This window comes from Nycticebus coucang, chromosome 10, assembly GCF_027406575.1.
Source record: "Nycticebus coucang isolate mNycCou1 chromosome 10, mNycCou1.pri, whole genome shotgun sequence".
NCBI lineage: Eukaryota > Metazoa > Chordata > Mammalia > Primates > Lorisidae > Nycticebus > Nycticebus coucang.
In genome coordinates this window covers 83,006,203-83,025,250 of record NC_069789.1, presented here as the reverse complement: position 1 = coordinate 83,025,250, position 19,048 = coordinate 83,006,203, and the positions used below count along the sequence as shown (strand labels likewise).

The following is a 19,048-nucleotide window of genomic DNA, read 5'->3' as shown; positions in this document are numbered from 1 at the left end:
CTCTGGTTTTTATAGGGTAAAACTTTTCCAGGGGGTGGGGGGTGGGGGGAACAAGCAAGCATTATTACAAAGCAAAAACAGCAGTTCAGTTAATCATTTTACACAATACTATGGTCAGGAGAATGATTAGTGACTTTCTTCCTGACAAAACAGGTACAAACCACAATGTCCTAAGGGGGAATGCAGGGAAGGGAACTTAAGAGTCATAAAGGGTGTGATCATAAAAAGCTATCACGAGGGCTATGTGGTTAGTAATTTACATTGCTAACAATTTTAGCTAAAGGCATTTGTAGTTATAATGGGAGGGCAAACAAGAGGAACTAGTTTTGAAGGTAAAAAGGAGTTAAGCTTGTTCTATTAACATTTCAATATTATATATGGTATAACCATATGAAGACCACCTTAACATAATCATGAGAGTTGTCACAAGGGTGGTTAGTGACTTTCTACACAATAATAATTCTAACAGTTCTAACCAGGTACACTTAAAATACTATGTATGCAATGGGTGGGGAGGCAAGTGGAACCGGTTTTTTTTTTTTTTTTTTTTTTGCAATTTTTTAGCTGGGGCTGGATTTGAACCCATCACCCTCAGCATATGGGGCCAGCACCTACTCCTTGAGCGACAGGCACTGCCCATGAACCGGTTTTTTTTTTTAAGTATTAAAAAACAAAACAGAATGGAATTAGATCTGCTTTGCCTTCCCACTGATTCTCAGGAACAAGAATAACAAAATGGAGTTAGGCTCACTTCTCTTTCACCTTAACGCAGGGATGTCCATATATGAAAATAAAAGTGAAGGTGGGTGCTGGACATGCCTGGGAGTCTGAAGTGGGAACACTGCTAGAAACCAGGAGTTAAAGACCAGCCTGAGCAAGAGGGAGACCGAATTTCTACAAAATACAGAAAAACTAGCAAGGCATGGGGGTGCTACCTGTGGTTCTAGCTACTGGGAGTCGGGGCTGAAGCAGGAGTTCAGCTTAAGCCTAGGAGTTCCAGGTTGCAGTGCGCTATGATGACACCACTGCACTCTAGCCCGGGCAACAGAGTGAGACATTATCTCAGAAGATAAAAATAAATACCAATTTTCCTTCCATAAGCAGAAATACAGAGCTTTCAAAGGGAGGGTTTGCAAGTAAAGGGTATTGTCCTTTAAATACAGTTGATGGCTTGAATTGATCCCATCTCTGTCAAAGACAATCTCAAGACAATCTTGTGACCTGTGACCTCAGCAGGAATCTCTCCAAGGGACGACAGTTCCCACTAAGCCATCTCCTAGTGGTTGGAGGAACAGGGGACACTCCCCTCCACCTTCGGACAACCGGGCTGAGGCAGGGATACAAGCTTTAGTTCTTAAAAAGAGTGAGGGAATTTTAAAGATACAGAATAGGCCAAGCAGGGTGGCTCATATTTGTAATCCAGCACTCTGGAGGCTCTGGAGTTCGAGACCAGCCCGACCAAAAGCAAGACCCGTTTGTACTAAAAACAGAAAAATTAGCCGGGAGTTGTGGCCGGTGCCTGTAGTCCCAGCCACTTGGAAAGTTGAGACAGGAAGATGGCTCGACCCCAGGAGTTTGAGGCAGCTGTGAGCTATGACGCCACGGCACTCAACCCAGGGCGACGAGTCTCAAAAAAAAATGAGGCTCTGTCAAGAAAAAAAGGAAAGAAAAAGCGCACACAGCACCTAACCTTTTTCCTATGAGATATAATTACATTGACGTGAGACCTTATGCTTCACTCGTGACTCGGGGGCTTTCCAAGTCCCGAGTACTTCCAGGCTGGCGCCCATCTGCTCTCTCTTGCTTCTGGGGCTACTCGCCAAGTTTCGTTTCTCTCCGCGGAGGAGCTGGGCAGCCTCGGCCGGACGGGGCCCCGCTGCGCCCGTTTCCTCTCTACTGGCTCTGGCGGCCAACACACCTCTTCCCTCCCCGGCTGGGACGGCAAGGTGGCAGCAAGTTGCTTTGCGGTGTCCTTAGCAGACAGGCCTCGGGCCACCAAAGCTGCCCGAAGGCAATACCGGAGTGACCGACAGTGGCCACTTCAAGGCCTGGTTTCGTCTTCTCTGCGACCACAATCACGCCCCAGACCAGAACGGACTGCTTCCCGGGGGCCAGTTGTGCGCCCCGGGCCTGAACTCAGCCTCCGGATGCCCTCCGGGGACTGCAGAGTTTCGGTTCCCGCCGGGTCACAAGTGTGCGGGGGGGCGGAAGGCGACCCGTGCGCTCTCCGCCCGGCGGTAGTTGCCACGGCAACGCCCGCCCCGCCCCGGGCCTAGAGGCGCAGGCGAGGCGCGGCGTCCGGGACCTGCAGCCGGGAGCGGCCATGCTTCGCGGCCCGCGGCGCCCGCTGGGCCTCTGCCTCCTGCTGCTGCTGCTGCCGCTGCCGCTGCCAGGCTCGTCTGGGCGCCGCGGCGCAGCGCTGCCCTGGGAGAGGACGGACGAGCCGGGCTCGGCCTGGGCCTGGTCCGGCTTCCGGCGCCTGCGGGAGCGGCTGCGCGCGGCCGGGGCCCTCTCCAAGCGGTACTGGGCGCTCCTCAGCTGCCGGGTGTGGCCGGACGACTGTGAGGACCACGAGGAGGCAGCCGCGGGGCCCTTCGGTAAGACCCGGTCCCCGCGGCCAACCGCCTGGCCCGCCTGCCGCTCCGGGACGCGGAAGCGAGCGGGGCGGCGCTGCGCTGAGGCCGTGGGGACGTGCGGGGCTCGCTGTCAGTCCCTCGCTCCTGCCCGGGACCACCGTGTCAGCCACACGGCCTGCGCGGGTCAGGAGGCACTGTCACTGTCCCCCTTCCATCCTCCATGCAGCTCTTGTGGTTAGGAAGCCACACCAGGCACTGTGCTGAGAGTTGTGGGGATTAAACTCCTAATCCAACGTCTAAGACCCTTTAGGAGAGTCGTGTCCGGAGCACATTGTTTCTCTTTTTTTTTTTTTTTTTTTTTTTTTTTGAGACAGTCTCAAGCTGTTGCCCTGGATAGAGTACTGTGGCATCATAGCTCACAGCAACCTGCAACTCTTGGGCTTAAGCTATCCTCTTGCCTCAGTTTTTTTATGTTTTTAGTATAGGGGGGCGGGGGGAATCTCGCTTTTGATCAGACTGGTCTCCAACTCGTGAGCTCCTGCAATCCGCTTTCCTCGGCTTCCCAGAGTGCTAGGACTACAGGCGTGAACCACCGCGCCCTGCCTGCATTGTCTTTTTAAACACCCCTCTTCTCACTGTTCCTCGAACATGTTCTCTGCCTGTGTGCTCCACCCCCCTCGCCGCCCCAGTGTGATCCCAAGGTGCTAATCTTTCCCACCTTCTTGACGTCTTTAAGAAAACAACTCTACGGGGCGGTGCCTGTGGTTCAGTCGGTAGGGCGCCGGCCCCATATACCGAGGGTGACGGGTTCAAACCCAGCTCCGGCCAAACTGCAACAAAAAAAATAGCCGGGCGTTGTGGCGGGCGCCTGTAGTCCCAGCTACTTGGGAGGCTGAGGCAAGAGAATCGCTTAAGCCCAAGAGCTGGAGGTTGCTGTGAGCTGTGTGACGCCACGGCACTCTACCGAGGGCCATAAAGTGAGACTCTGTCTCTACAAAAAAAAAAAAAAAGAAAACAACTCTACGGACACACCTGGTGACTGTCCTCCACCCTCAAGTACCTTCTCTTCCTACTTTGCTGCTTAAGCAGCGCTTGAGGACGGGCAGATCTGGGTAGGGAGTTGGGACTTGAGTACTAATTCTGGCTCTGTCATTGACAAATCAATCAACAGTGTTGTGACATTACCGCCCTGGAGCAAATGGCCTGCACTCTGTCTCATGGCCCCTCCTTTTCTAGGCTGGAGCCTTCCGGTGTTGGGCCAGCAGTACCTGGATATCCTGACCACATGGTACTGCAGCCTGCAGGACTGCTGCGACAGTGGGGACTGCAGGATCTCCAACAACTTCACAGGTTGGACTCCGGTGCCCTCACCGGCCTAGGGATCTGTGGGGAAGAGAGACAGTTGAGGAAAATAGCTAGAGTGCAAGGGACCTTTCATCATCCTGCCCAACCTCCCACAAAGCAGGAAATGTCCCAAAAAGATTGAACTTGGGTCTGCATTTATTTGAAGATCTTTGGGCAAGATAACACCCTCTAACAGAGGGGACGATATGGCACTAACATTAATGGTGCATTCTTTTATCTAGGAACAGAAGCCAGAGCACCAGAATACCTGAACTAGGAATCCCCTGTTAGCTTCTACTTGAATGGCTTGTCCAGACTGAGCTTGTTTCATGGTCTTGGGGATCTATGGGAAGCCATGAACATGTCACACCCAGCGAAGACAGCTAGGAGGAAGGGATGGTGACAGATATAGCACAGGCCCCTGGTTACCACCGCATGTCTGTCCCTGGTGTACACTAGGTTTCCTTTGCTCTCTGCCATCTACCCTCTCACCATGTCCTCCTGCCATCCCTGGGAGCGTGTTCAAGGAGGAAAGAATAGCTGTGATCTATTGAGCCCCTGCCATATACCAGGCACTGTGCTAAGAGTTTTGTGGGGCTTAACTCCTAATCCAACATCTAAGACCCGTTAGGAGAGTTATGTCCTGAGCACCTTGTCTCTTTCTAAACACAGAAACAGTAACCTCTCAGAAGGTAGTTGGAAGCATCCAGTGAGAGAACTCATCGTATTCTGTAGGTTGTAGTTAAAAGTATCCCTTTCTAGGCTTTAGCCAACAAATGTCTGGGTGATACAACACTGTCTTCCTGCTTTATCTGGCATCAGGGGGATGCCTCAGTGAGACAGTGCCCTTACAGCAGTGATTTTCTTTTCTTTTTTTTTTTTTTTTTTTTTGTAGAGACAGAGTTTCACTTTATTGCCCTCGGTAGAGTGCCGTGGCATCACACAGCTCACAGCAACCTCTAACTCCTGGGCTTAGGCGATCCTCCTGCCTCAGCCTCCCGAGTAGCTGGGACTACAGGCGCCCGCCACAACGCCCGGCTATTTTTTTGTTGCAGTTTGGCCGGGGCTGGATTTGAACCCGCCACCCTCGGTATATGGGGCCGGCACCCTGCTCACTGAGCCACAGGCGCCGCCCAGCAGTGATTTTTTCTTTTCTTTTTTCTTCTATTCTTTTCTTTTTGAGACAGAGTCTCACTCTATTGTGGTTTGGGTGTTGTGATGTCATAGCTTGCAGCACCCTGAAACTCTTGGGCACAAGCGATCCTCAGAACAGTGATTTTCAACCAGTGTGCCATGAGAGGATTTTAGATGTGCTTTTTTTTTTCTCGAGACAGAGTCTCACTTTCTCAGCCTTGGTAGAGGGCTGTGGTGTCACAGCTCACAGCAACCTCAAAGTCCTGGGCTTAAGCGATTCTCTTTCCTCAGCCTCCCAAGTAGCTGGGATTATAGGCACCCACCACGACGCCTGGCTATTTTTAGAGAAGAGGTCTCGCTCTCGCTTAGGCTGGTCTTAAACCTGTGAGCTCGAGGTTTAACCGAGGCAATCCATCCACCTCGGCCTCCCAAGTGCTGGGATTACAGGTGAGCCTGTAATTGCCTGAGCCAACTCGCCCAGACTGCTTGTGAAAATTTTTAAAGATCATTAATTATTTTTGAAAGGTCAAAGCAAAGTAAGTATATTCTTTTTTTTACTTTTTTTTTTAATCAACAATTTAAATGTGCTGTAGAAGTTTAACTATAGGTTCAGTGTGTTGTGAAATAAAAAAGGTTGGAAAACACTGCCTTCAAGAAATAGGAGATAGGTTCTGAGTAGAAACTAAGATATATATTAACCATCATGGATTGGAAATGCTCACTCCAGTTTCCCTGTGCTCTCCCTCTAGAGCAGTGGTTCTCAACCTTCCTAATGCCGTGACCCTTTAATACAGTTCCTCATGTTGTGGTGACCCCCAACCATAAAATTATTTTCGTTGCTACTTCATGAAGTAGAAAGCAACAAGAATAATTTTATGGTTGGGGTCAACCATACATAATACAGCACATGAGGAACTGTATTAAAGGGTCGTGGCATTAGGAAGGTTGAGAACACTGCTCTAGAGTTCAGCTGCATGTGAATCTAACCCACCCTCCTCCCATGCATTTTCTAATTAGTTCTGGTAGCTTTATTTGCATATTGCACTTGATTTGCCTTTGCATTTTGACTCTCAGTCAAAATGGGGATCTTTAGCCCCAAGTACTGAGTATTGTTCTGAAAAAGGATCTGTACATCACCATCTCTGAATCCTGCATAAGGCACATCATAGGGTTTTAGGCACAATAGTTGCTCTCAACAAGTGTTTGCTAAATTGAATTAGAATGGAAGAAATGGCCTGTAATCCTAGCACTTTGGGAGGTGGAGGCTGAAGGATCCCCAGAGTTCAGGAGTTTGAGACTAGCCTGAGCAAGAGGGAGACCCTGCCCCACTGAAAGTAGAAAAACTAGCCAGGTGTCATGGGTGCCTGTAGTCCCAGCTCCTGGGAGGCTGAGGCAGGAGGATTGCTTGAACCCAGGAGTTTAAGTGAGATGGCTGTGAGCTATGACCCCATGGTCTTCTACCCAGGGCTACAGAGTGAGACTGTGTCTCCAAAAAAAAAATGCAAATGAAGATTCTCAGCAAAGCATTTAGAGAGTCAAGTAGGGATGGGAGCCACCTAGGGACTGGTGGACAGGGCTCCTCTTCAGAAAGAGTGATTCTAATTCTCCCTTAATCCAATCTTACTTTTTCTTTCTTTTTGAGACAGAGTCTCACTATGTTGCCCTTAGTAGAGTGCGATGGTGTCACAGCTCACAGCAACATTAAGCTCTTGGGCTCAAGTGATAAATCTTTTTCTAGCTCTTTGGAAAATAGCCCTTCAATCCCTTCTGCTACGAGGTCTGCTGTCTGGCTTCTTGTTCTAAGGCCAAACAGGATGAATTATTGGTGCCACCTCGGAGATACTCAGTTCTATTTTATTTTATTTTTTAATTTTTCTATAGAAAACATGTTTATTGGAGATAGTGGTATGATGGAATCATTTCCCAATTCTGAGCTTCATTTTCCTCATTTGTGAAGTAGGGGAAATAATAGGGAGTTGCTATCTGGTGGTGCTGTTGTCATAGTTGAAGAAGAGATACTCAGTTTTAGTTTCTGGGCTGTTGGCAGGGAATGTGCCTGTGTGTCATAGTCTCACTGTGACCCCCTCTTTCCTGCCTTTAGGCTTAGAGTCAGACCTGAATGTACGACTGCATGGCCAGCATTTGGCCCGGGAGCTGGTCCTAAGAACAGTGAGGGGCCACTTAGTGATGCCCCAGCCAGAAAAGCCCCTGGCTCTCTTGTTCCATGGCTGGTCTGGCACTGGCAAGAACTTCGTGGCACGGATGCTGGCTGAGAACCTGTATCGGGATGGGCTGAGAAGTGACTGTGTCAAGATGTTCATCGCCACGGTCCACTTTCCTCACCCCAAGTATGTGGACCTGTACAAGGTGAGGCTGGGCAGTGCTAGGAGCGTTATCTACCCTGACTGGACAAGGCCTCTGTGCTGGGGGCTGGAGGGGTGCAGGCAGCTACTGGGATAGAAACTGTTACAGAGACTCCTGCTCCACTTCTCACAGGGGAGGCTCTGAGCATCCAGAGGAAAGATTGATGTTAAACACCATGCCCAGCTGTCTCCTTAACAGCCGCATAAGAGGCCAGATGCTAAGTTCAAACAGCAGCTGCCTGTTGATTTTTGTTATAGAAGTAGTGAAGCATCACAGGAAATGTGGAACAGAGAAAAGCAATAGCTTTATCACAGTCTCCCCACAGACACAATTAATAACAGCATTTTGGTTCCTCTGTTGTTACTTTCCCCATGTTTATGTTATTGTATGAATTATAATGGACAGAAAGTTTCATGTCCTGCCAGAGACTCACTTTATTGCCCTTGGTAGAGTGTTGTGGCATCACAGTTCACAGCAACCTCCAGCTCCTGGGCTTAAGCGATTCTCTTGCCTCAGCCTCCCCAGTAGCTGGGACTACAGGCACCCACCACAATGCCTGGCTATTTTTTGTTGCAGTTTGGCTGGGGCAGAGGTTTGAATCTGCCACCCTCGGTATATGGGGTCGGCGCCCCACTCACTGAGCCACAGGTGCTACCCATGTCCTGCCTTTTTTAAAAAATAAGCATTATTGGGGTGGCACCTGTGGCTCATATCTGTATATGGCGCTGGCCCCATTTACCGAGGGTGGTGGGTTCCGGCCCCAGCCGAACTGCAACAAAAAAATAGCTGGATGTTGTGGCGGGCACCTGTAGTCCCAGCTACTCGGGAGGCTGAGGCAAGAGAATCGCCTAAGCCCATGAGTTGGAGGTTGCTGTGAGCTGTGCGACGCCACAGCACTCTACCGAGGGCGATAAAGTAAGATTCTGTCTCTACAAAAAAAAAAAAAAGCATATTGTATCATGAGTGATTTTCTGTGTCTTCCTATATCGGCCCATTATATGCAAGGAAGCAAATGGACAGAAATTTTGTTGGTGTTCCCCAACTATGTCTTCCAGTGCAGACACAGAGTATTTAAAATGCACCAGAAGGAGGGGCGCGGTGGCTCAGGCCTGTAATCCTAGCACTCCAGGAGACTAAGGTGGGTGGATAGCCTGAGCTCAGGAGTTGGAGACCATCCTGAGCAGGAGCAAGACCCCATTTCTGCTAAAAATAGAAAAACTAGCCTGGCATAGTGGCAGTTATCTATAATTGTCCCAGCTACTCAGGAGGCTGAGGCTAAGAGTTTGAGGCCGCTGTGAGCTATGATACCATGGCACTCAACCCAGAGTGACAGAGGGGACTCTCAATCAATCAATCAATAAAATGCACCAGAAGATGACCAAACCTCTATTGCATCATGACAGATAACTGCATCTGTCTTTGGCTTTCCTATCTAATAGTTGGAGTCTGTTAACTCAGGAAGATTGCATAAGCCTTTGAAAACAAACTGTCTTCAATCTCCTGGCAGTTTCAATACAGCCTTGGGTCTCTGACCACACCATCCTCCAATGTGTCCAGTCTTGTCTGATCTCGGAAGCTAACAGGGTTAGTGCTTGGATGAAATATATTAGTATTCAAATAAGACATTTAAGATAAACCAATTTCTTTCAAAGCTGCCTGTAAAAATATATATATATTTATGTATACACACACACATATATGGCCTTGGAGGGCAGGGGCCAGGAAAACTGTCCTAAAGCCCAGCTATCTTAAGGTCAGGTAGCTGATCAGCTGAGCCTTCCCAGGGAGAACTGGCAAAGAACTGTGGCAAAGCTGTTGTAGATCTAAGCATCCCCACTGTGAAAATTGCCACATACACACTCTCACACCTTGCACACCCTCACACATGCACTCGGGGTAACTGGACAGGGAATATGGGCTCTAGGGTGAGAGCTAGCCCCAAATAGAACCTCTGTTAAGTTGACCGCCCAAGGGACTGTGACAAACTGTTCAATACAGAGGTGGTCAACATAAGGAGCTAGGCCCACTGTACTGATATGTACATGTGGTGCATGTCCAGTCTGAAAATTAGGTCAACTTAAGGAGGTAGTCGATGTAGGTAGGTGGTTAGCTATGGAGGTTCAACTGTGTATTCTTTGCCCAGTTCTAATGAACACTGCAGAGAACCGTCTTTTCTTTTTTTTTTTTTTTTGTAGAGACAGAGTTTCACTTTATCGCCCTCAGTAGAGTGCCGTGGCGTCACACAGCTCACAGCAACCTCCAACTCCTGGGCCTAGGCGATTCTCCTGCCTCAGCCTCCCAAGTAGCTGGGACTACAGGTGCCCGCCACAACGCCCAGCTAAGAGAACCGTCTTTTCAATTGACAGTTTAGTTTCCTACCTGGGGAACTCAGCAGAGCTCCCTGTGGCAGCCCCCACGAGGCAGGGTGGGTAGGCCCCAGACAGGCCTGCCACAGGCTTGCTCCCTTAAGATCTCAGCCCAGCCAGGGTGCCATTGGACACTTGTGGCTGCTGCTAGGCACATGAGCTTCTCCTCTGTCCATCATCCCAGATTAAAGCCTGACTCCTCCCCCCTGGGGCAGATGAATTGGCACTTAGTTCTGGGATGGGACCTAATCCTGGAGAGGAGAACAAGGCTGGAGCTGGTGCTTTTTCCCTAGGGCAAAGGCCTCCCTCTTCCCAGGCTAGCTCCAGCTTATTTGGCTTTCAGACTTCAGAGTATAAAGAATCACCTGGGAAGCTTATTAGGTGCAATGGCCTACCCCTGTCCCCAGAGGTTTGGATTTGATAGTTGCAGAGGGGAGGCAGAGGGGAGGGTGGGTGAAGCCTCTATTGTTCATGCCCTGAGAAGCGACACCTTCAAGGCTGGGGGTGGACCAGTTCCCAACAACTCCCTATATCTTGTGCAGGAACAGCTGACAGGCCAGATCCAGGAGACACAACAGCTCTGCCCCCAGACCCTGTTCATCTTTGATGAGGCTGAGAAGCTGCATCCAGATCTACTGGAGGTCCTTGGACATTACTTGGAACACAGGGTCCCTGAGGGCCACAAAGCTAAGCCCCTACGAACCATCTTTCTGTTTCTCAGGTGAAATGAGCTCTGAGAAATGCCAGTCAGGAGGGCTGGGTGAGGGTAGGGTATTAGCAGGTAGTGGAGGGCTTCCACTCTCTCTCAGGCTCCGGAAGCTCTTCCTCAAAAAAAGTCAACACAAATCCTGCTAGAGAACTCACAAACGTAGCTGCTGGGGTGAAAGCGGGGTAGGCTGGGGTCTCCCTGCTCCTTCTAGATTTTACCCCCAAGGCACTTCTGAGGGACTCTGACCTCACCTCTCCAGCACAGGCTGGTTAGTTAACAGGCCAGCCTGGAGCAGAGCTGTGGCCCTCATCTTGCCCTGTGCCCCTGTGGTCTGTTCTCTTAGGATTGGGAGGCTCCCTCAGAATCAGTGTGAGCGGCCCCCTTAGAAAGACTTTGAGTTTGCTAGTCAGCCCATTAGTTGAAAATGAAGTACCAAGTACCTCTGAAATTCTCAAGGAAGGCTTAGTCTCCACTAAGCCCAACACAGCCAACTCTCCCTCCAGCCTTGGAAGGTCTTCTCTGATCACAAGAGGGAGTCCTGGGCTTAAAATTCAGGGTACAAAGTATTGAATGAAACACCCACTCTTAAGTACCCATAGTGAGACTGCCAACACTACAACGTAGAACCAGTCACTTAACCACACTTTTTTCCATGCTTTTGTTGAAATGATTTTGCAGGAAACGAACTTAGAAATAACTTGTCCAACTCCATCTTTTTTTTTTTTTTTTTGTAGAGATAGAGTTTCACTTTATTGCCCTTGGTAGAGTGCCGTGGCATCACACAGCTCACAGCAACCTCCAACTCCTGGGCTTAGGCGATTCTCCTGCCTCAGCCTCCCGAGTAGCTGGGACTACAGGCGCCCGCCACAACGCCTGGCTATTTTTTTGTTGCAGTTTGGCCGGGGCTGGGTTTGAACCCGCCACCCTCGGCATATGGGGCCTGCGCTCTGCTCACTGAGCCACAGGCACCACCCCCAACTCCATCTTTTTATGGAGGCTTTAACAGGAGGACTCTTAACATCCTTCAGAGGTCAGATTGGGGCCCCTGGTGGTCCAACTGGAATGCTTCACAGCAACTTCTTGCAGACTCAGTGGAAGTCAGGTGCTACCCCCTGACCCCTACCCAGGCCAGCACTTGCTGGAGGATTTCCCCAAGCTGTATGGTGCATGTCGTGAGGACAGGGAAGTGTGTTGGGGGGAGGGTTGCTGATTTCCATCCAAGCTTGGAGAGTGTGAGAGATTGTGCTGTGAAAGGCAGATCTTATTTCAGTGTGGACCCACGAGAAGAGATGGGACAGGTTTAAACTATTTTTGGGGTGGGATTTCTAGATCTGTAAGTAAGGCTGGTGGAGACTTAAAGAATGCCTGGTGAGGTCGGGGAAGCACAGCTCCCAGGGTGATATTAAATGAGAGATCTCTTCCCAAATGATGAAAGTGCCTAGAATTAGGAGTTGAGGATGGCATATTTTTCAAACTAATTCTTACCTCTAGGCACCAGCGCCTGAGGCACTGGGCTCAGGCCTCCTGTTGCAGTGATGTAGGTGGAAGCTCCCAGTGCAGAGGAGGCTAAGCAGAGGAATGTCCTGTGTGCTTTGAGGCTCTCAAGCTCAGCCCTTTAGCAGGGGTGGGAGATTCCAAGGAAGCCCCTGAGCCACTGCTGCACTGAGAGAGCAGAACATAAGGGCCACAGCTCAGGGCTCCCTTTCACTTCTTCAGGGATCTCCTTTGTGCATAAGTGGCTCCACTCTTCCCCACTCTCACCTTTCACCCACTGGGGCCCACAGGCCTTGGGCGGTGCCAGCCGCCCAGATTCTCACACCTGCTTCTCAGCTCAGAAACTCACCCTTGCCTGGGCTAAGATTGCCTATTGCCACCCAGTGACCTGCCATACCCAGGCAAACTTCGGCCTAGAGATAGCGGGTCACTGGGTTGCATTAGGCCAGCTGTTCTTTTTAACAATGAAAATACATCCTGCATATCAGATATTTACATTACAATTCATAACAGTAGCAGAATAACAGTTACAAAGTAGCAACGAAAATAATTTTATGGTTGGAGGTCACCACAACATGAGGAAGTTTATTAAAAGGTCGTGGCATTAGGAAGGTTGAGAATCATTGCGTTAAGCAATCATATTTTGGTCGTTAACCCACCAGGAGTGCCTCCATCCCCTCAACTGTTATGCCCTTCTCCAGTGACCTGGCCATGGTGAACTGCCTGAGGCTACGTGGTTGCAGGCAGCTGTTGGTCGGTGAGGAGGCAGGGCCTGTGGGAAAGCTGCCCCACTAGAATCCCCTCCATAGCAGGATAGGAAGGCCATGCCAGGGTCCCCAGGAGCCTGTTTTCCTGTACCCCCTGAGCCCCACAAGCCTCTGACCCACCTGTCAGAGGGCCCATGCCCTTCCATACCTCATGTCTGATGGTCACTACTCTGTAGAAGCCTCCCCCTCCTACTGAAGCCTTCTCCCTATACCTTACTTGCTCCTACATCAGCACTTGCCACACTGCCTGGAATCACATATACACCTTTCCCTCAGGGGAAAGACCCGTGTCTTACCATCTTCATGCTCCCTGCACCCAGCACAGTCTCAGTAAGTAGACACTTACTGAGGGAGCAAGAGAGGGAGCCTGGTGGCAACGCAGAACAGTATCTTTCCTGCACAGACCTTTGGACTGTGACAAGATCTCCTTGGAGTGCTGGGTGAGGTGGGTCACACCTGTAATCCTAGCACTCTGGGAGGCCAAGGTGGGTGGATTGCTTGAGCTCATGAGTTCAAGACCAGCCTGAGCAAAAGCAAGATCATCGTCTCTACTAAAAATAGAAAAACTGGGCAGCCCCTGTGGTTCATTGGGTAGGGCACTGGCCCAGGGCCACAGCTTGAGGTTCTGTCTCAAAAAAGAAAAAAAAAGAAAGAAAGAAATCTATGAAGGCCGGGCGCAGTGGCTCATGGCCATAATCCTAGCACTCTGGGAGGCTGAGGCATGTGGATTGCTTGAGCTCATGGGTTCAAGACCAGTCTGAGCCAGAGTGAGACCCTGTCTCCACTAAAAATACAAAAACTGAGGCAAGTGGATCACTTGAGCCTAAGAGTTGGAGGTTACTATAAGCTATGATGTTACCATGGCACTCTACCCAGGGTGACAGCCTGAGACTCTGTCTCAAAGAAATCTAAGAAGGACTCTACCTAACAAATGCAAACATGGTGACCTAGTTGTTTGTACACTCACATTAACTTGAAATGAAAAATAAAATAATAAAAATTAAAAAAGATAAAAAAAGAAAAAGAGGGGGAAAAAATCTGTTCACAAGCCCCTTTTCTCTTTTAGTAACCTTAGGGGCAACATAATCAATGAGGTGGTCCTGAATTTGCTTAAGTCTGGATTGTCTCGGGAAGAAATTACTATGGAACACTTGGAGCCTCACCTCCACGCTGAGATTGTGGAGTCCACAGGTAAATAGCATTTCCAGCCACATTGAAAGTAATCATCTGGTGATAGCCACAGCTGTGTGTTTATGAGGCAGGTGGCATACTTAGGATCATAAAAGATACAACATGATCATCTCACCTTGTCAGCTTTGGGCAGGCACAAGAAAAGTGCTGAGAAGACCTGAACTCCTGTTCTGAAAATGCTTGAGAGAGTAGTTTGCACTGACCCTGGGAGTACAGGCAGTGGTCTGTAGACTCTGAAGCAAAGTTTCACCCTGAGAACCTTCGGGGTTCAACCTCTAGTCTAGCCAGAGGTTGGATTGCTCCACCCTCTGTCATCAAACAAAACTGTAGACCTGGCAGTCAGCCCCTCCCCCCAACTATGTGGTTATAGCCATAGTTAACCCTGGCTATAGCAGACACAACTTGTAGAGTTCTGGTCAGGCACAGCAGATAGCCTGCCTGGAGTTGGCATGTGAGATCAGGATCAAGCCTTGCCCAGGTCTTACGCCTGGGGATACCTTAAAACTCGAGCTGGTTTCAGCCCCAGGTCAGACTCCCCTGTAACTTTGCTTTTGATTTCAGATAGTGGCTTTGGCCACAGCTGTCTCGTGAAGGAAAAGCTGATTGACTTCTTTGTCCCCTTCCTGCCACTGGAGTACCGGCATGTGAGGCTGTGTGTCCGCGATGCTTTTCTGAGCCAGGAGCTCCAGTACACTGAAGAGGCACTGGATGAAATCGCAAAGATGATGGTGTATGTCCCCAAAGAGGAGCAACTCTTTTCTTTTCAGGGCTGCAAATCTATTTCCCAGAGAATTAACTACTTCCTGCCGTGAAGGATGGATAAAGACTTCCTGGAGCTACCATTCTTCCACTAATGTTTGGGACTGTAAGGTGTGGAGGAACAGGTTGGCATCCAGCAATAACCAGCACACTGGTGTGTAGAAGGACATCCTTATAGGAGAAGCAGAGCCAGTTCTTAAGCTCACTTGGTGCCTTAAGGACACACCTTTGAAGACGTGGGGTAGGTGGCTGGAGAAAGCCAAGCGGGAGATGGGCAAACCCCCAGGGCTCATGGCAGCTCTCCAGATGGTCTCCTTAGTATCTCAGCTCTTCCTTGCAGATGCCTGGACTTGGGTGTTGGGTTTCAGAGGCTGCAGGAGTTTTGGGTTACAGAGCTGGAAGAATGAAGTTCTGTGACCTAGGGGAGCAGAGTCCACCTCAGGTTTGTGAGCTGGGTGGGCTGGCTTTCAGGTTGTTAGTCCCGGAGGAAAGTTGAGCAGCTTCTGTTGGGAGATTTACAGAGCGCCCCAGGCTGAAAAGTGCACAGCAGAAGATATTTTCAAAATCAGGTCAGTTGACTAAGATTGACCAAGATTCAAAATTTTTTATGATTAGGGGTCTTAACATGACTGTCATTTGTAAAGATTAAAATTTTGTATTTTTCTAAAATCTTTTGCCTACTTTCTGAGGCTTAATAATTGTGCTCACTTAGCAAAATTTCAAATGCCAGGTAATCCTGATGGGGACTGGTGGAGACGGGGTGGATCCTGGCACTCAGCCCTGGCAGGGGATGAACTGGTCATCTGGTTTACTTCAGTTTGCACTGGGACCACATGGGCTGATCTGGGTTGCACCAGCTCCTCACTGAAGAGGCTTTCGCAGTTTACTGCTCTTCCATAGGAAAGCACTTACTCCTGTACTCTCAGCTCTAATTAGGACAGCAGTCATTTTTGTGAATTAAGTGGCAGAGTGTAAATGTGAAGCACTGGGCCTGTACACAAAGTGCTTATTATGTGTTGTTCCCCTTTTTTGGTTCTTCCCTTCTCCCACACTTCTATAATAACACATAGGTCTGTCTTGTCTACTTGTCATCTCATTGTCCCTCTTATTTAAAGTCCCCCCCAGTCCTCTCTCCTTTAGCCCTTTCAGAATGGAACACTTCTGTCTCTCCCTCATTCAACACTTTATTGCATTCATTTACTCAAATAACTGCCTCAAGGTTAGAAAGTAGCCTAAGACACATTAGGCATTCAGTAAATACTCAGATAAATGAAAAGAAATTAGTTTCACACCATTCATGGGACAAAACTGTGCAAATGAGCCTGTTTTAACTGTTGGCTCACTTTCAACTTTTAAAGCAATGTTTTTCAACTTTTTTTTTTTTTTCAGTTTTTGACTGGGGCCAGGTTTGAACCCACTACCTTCTGTATATGGGACCAGCGGCCCTACTCCTTGAGCCACAGGCACCACCCTGTTTTTCAACCTTTTTTATCTCATGGCCCACTTGAACCTACAGTTGAACTTCCCTAGCACACTTAATTATTTTGATTAAAAAAAAAAAATTTTTTTTTTTTTTTTTTAGAGACAGTCTCCCTTTGTCACCCTCGGTAGAGTGCCATGGCATCACTGCTCACAGCAACCTCTAGCTCTTGGTCTTAGGCTATTCTTTTGCCTCAGCCTCCTGAGTAGCTGGGACTACAGGCGCCCGGCACAAGGCCCGGCTATTTTTTTGTTAGTTTGGCTGGGGCTAGGTTGGAACCCACCACCCTTGATATATGGGGCCGGTGCCCTGCTTACTGAGCCACAGGCGCCACCGATGAAAAAAATTTTAGAAGAATACACTTACTGTACTTTGAACTTATCTGAAATAAAATGATGTTTAAAAATTTTGCTGGCACACCAAAGATCCTCTCACAGTACATCAGTGTTACGACACAATTGAAAATCACAGCTCTATACATAGTCACACATCAAAGGTGTTGGTTTTCCATAAAGCAATTCCCCAGTTCTTTGCAGACACCACTGGGTGGTCTATAGTTCAATTCTGATACTACCTGAAATTAGTGCAAACTCCGGTAAGGGCTCAGTCCTGCAAGGTTGCCCCAACTTCTAATCCCAGTTGGAAGTAGTGAGTCCCCAAAGGAAGCACTTAAGTCCAATTTAGCTACAAATAAGGATGGGTCTCATGATTTGTACAGAACTCAGAGAAAGGCTTTAAATTACAGGTATAAGACTACTACCCAGGGACAGACACGTGGAGATGTGTATAGCAAGGTATTTGGGTAGGGTGGAGGGGCACAATTTCCAGGCCCTCTCTAGGCATCTCACCCTATTCAATATCACCAACCTAGCAGCTGTTTGAACCACATCATTTATGGGTTTTTGGAGGCCTCATTACATACACACAAATAATCAAATAATTGACCACTGGTGATTAAGTTAATCTCCAGCCTCTCTCTCCTCCCTAGAGGTCAGGGGGTGGGGCTGAAAGTTCCAATCTTCTATCACAGTGTTGGTTCCTCTGGCAAATAGTCCCTGTCTCCAGCAGTTGCCTCATCAGCATAAACTGAGTTAGGGTAGAAAGGGGATTGTGAAAAACGTTAAGATGCTTCTTTCATCCTTATACCCTAGGAAATTGTAAGAGTTTTAGAAGCTCTATGTTGGGAAGAGCATGAAGACCATATATATATTATATCACAATGTCACAAGGTGTTTAATAATAAAATACAAACTTAATTAGCTGTTAAAATTCAAAGTCACAAAGCTAGTGGGGGAAGGAGTTGGGATTTAACTGCAGGCGGTCTGACTCCAGCTGCTATCCTTTTAATGACTTCTTCAGAAAGTGCCCTTGTCTCAGGTCTGGTATGGAAAAGGTTGTAAGTATGGATGCTCCTCAATTTATGATGGGGTTTTTCCCATTAAACCCCTTGTCAGTTAAAAATATAAGTAAGGCTGGGCTTGGCGGTTCACACTTGTAGCACTCTGAGAGGCTGAGGCAGGTGAATCTCTTGAGCTCAGAAGTTAGAGACCAGCCTAAGCTACAGCGAGACCCTGTTTCTTAAAAAAAAAAAAAAGTCCAGCATTGTGGCTGGCGCCTATATTCCCAGCTACTCGGTAGGCTAAGGCAAGGGGATTGCTTGAGCCCAAGCGTTTGATGTTACTATGAGTTATGACACCACTGCACTCTACCAAAGGCAACAAAGTGAGACTCTGTCTCAAAATAAATAAATAAATTGTATATATATATATATATAAAATGTTGAAAGTGCATTTACTACCAAACGTCTTAGCTAAGCCTAGCCTCCAGCAGGGCAAAATCATCTAACAGAAAGCCTATTTTATGGTAAAGTATTGACTGTCTTGTGTAATTTCCTGAATGCTGTACTGAAAGTGAGAAACAAGATGGTTACATGGATACTTGAAGTATGGTTTCTAAAAAAAAATAGTTCACTGAATTACCAAAAGTCAGGGATTATCTGTAACATAAACAGGGAGATAACAATGTGAGATTCTTCATGGAAGATTCTAAAAAGCAAGACTTCCTAAACTAAGCCAAAAATGGATAGGAGGAAAAGCCTGAAGGACAGATGTGAGGAGGTGTATAAACTGATGTCTAACAGCCACTCTAAGTGGGCCACAGGGATTCTCCACTTATGTACAGTCTATTCCTACCTAATGAAGGTTACTTCTAAAAGCAGTAGCTCACTGACCACCCCCCAAACTGAAGACCAAACAAGACTAGACTGTTCCCTTGGGAGGACCCACACTTACTCTATTATTGCCACTCTGACTCATAACATTTTTAGAATTTATTTGGAGTTGTCCTCAGCATAGACTGAGATAAATTTCACATTATAGTTACTTCACGTTAGACACACACACACACACACACCACCCACCTTATGTACACCAGCCTTGGCGCCAAATGATGCCTTTTGTCCATTTACAAAAGTGTAATTCTTCAAAGAATGAGTATTCACTCCAGAGGACATTCTAAAAAATGGGCCACAAGGATGCTTGCTAAAATCAGCCTCTTTGGTGGCACCTGTGGCTCAGTGGGTTGGGGGCGCCCCATATACGAAGAGTGGCAGGTTCAAACTTGGCCTCCGCCAAATTGCAACAAAAATTAGCCGGGTGTTGTGGTGGGCGCCTGTTGTCCCAGCTACTTGGGAGGCTGAGGCAAGAGAATCACCTAAGCCCAAGGTTGGAGGTTGCTATGAGCTGTGATGCCACAGTGCTCTACTGAGGACAATTAAGTGAGACTCTGTCTCTAAAAAAATAATAATATGTAAAACAAATAAAATCAGCTTCTTTACCCTTACAGACATCTATTTAATATAAATT

The 19,048-nt window shown here is 48.2% G+C and overlaps 1 protein-coding gene across 1 annotated transcript; it reads left to right on the top strand.

The window, feature by feature from the left end:
• The first annotated feature begins 303 nt into the window (after positions 1-303).
• Positions 304-17,853, top strand: TOR3A (torsin family 3 member A). Its single transcript, XM_053604126.1, has 6 exons — positions 304-2,597; positions 3,813-3,926; positions 7,156-7,421; positions 10,327-10,505; positions 13,821-13,945; positions 14,507-17,853. Exons 1-6 carry the CDS (start codon positions 2,324-2,326, stop codon positions 14,755-14,757), a joined length of 1,209 nt encoding a protein of 402 aa, XP_053460101.1. The 5' UTR covers positions 304-2,323; the 3' UTR covers positions 14,758-17,853.
• Positions 17,854-19,048: the final 1,195 nt, after the last annotated feature.

Bases quoted from the DNA above. Each gene is read 5' to 3' on its own strand.
- TOR3A (XM_053604126.1), top strand. From the start codon at position 2,324: ATGCTTCGCGGCCCGCGGCGCCCGCTGGGCCTCTGCCTCCTGCTGCTG. The intron at 7,422-10,326 runs GTGAGGCTGGGC...TATCTTGTGCAG, and splicing joins AGTATGTGGACCTGTACAAG to GAACAGCTGACAGGCCAGAT. The intron at 10,506-13,820 runs GTGAAATGAGCT...TTTCTCTTTTAG, and splicing joins ACCATCTTTCTGTTTCTCAG to TAACCTTAGGGGCAACATAA.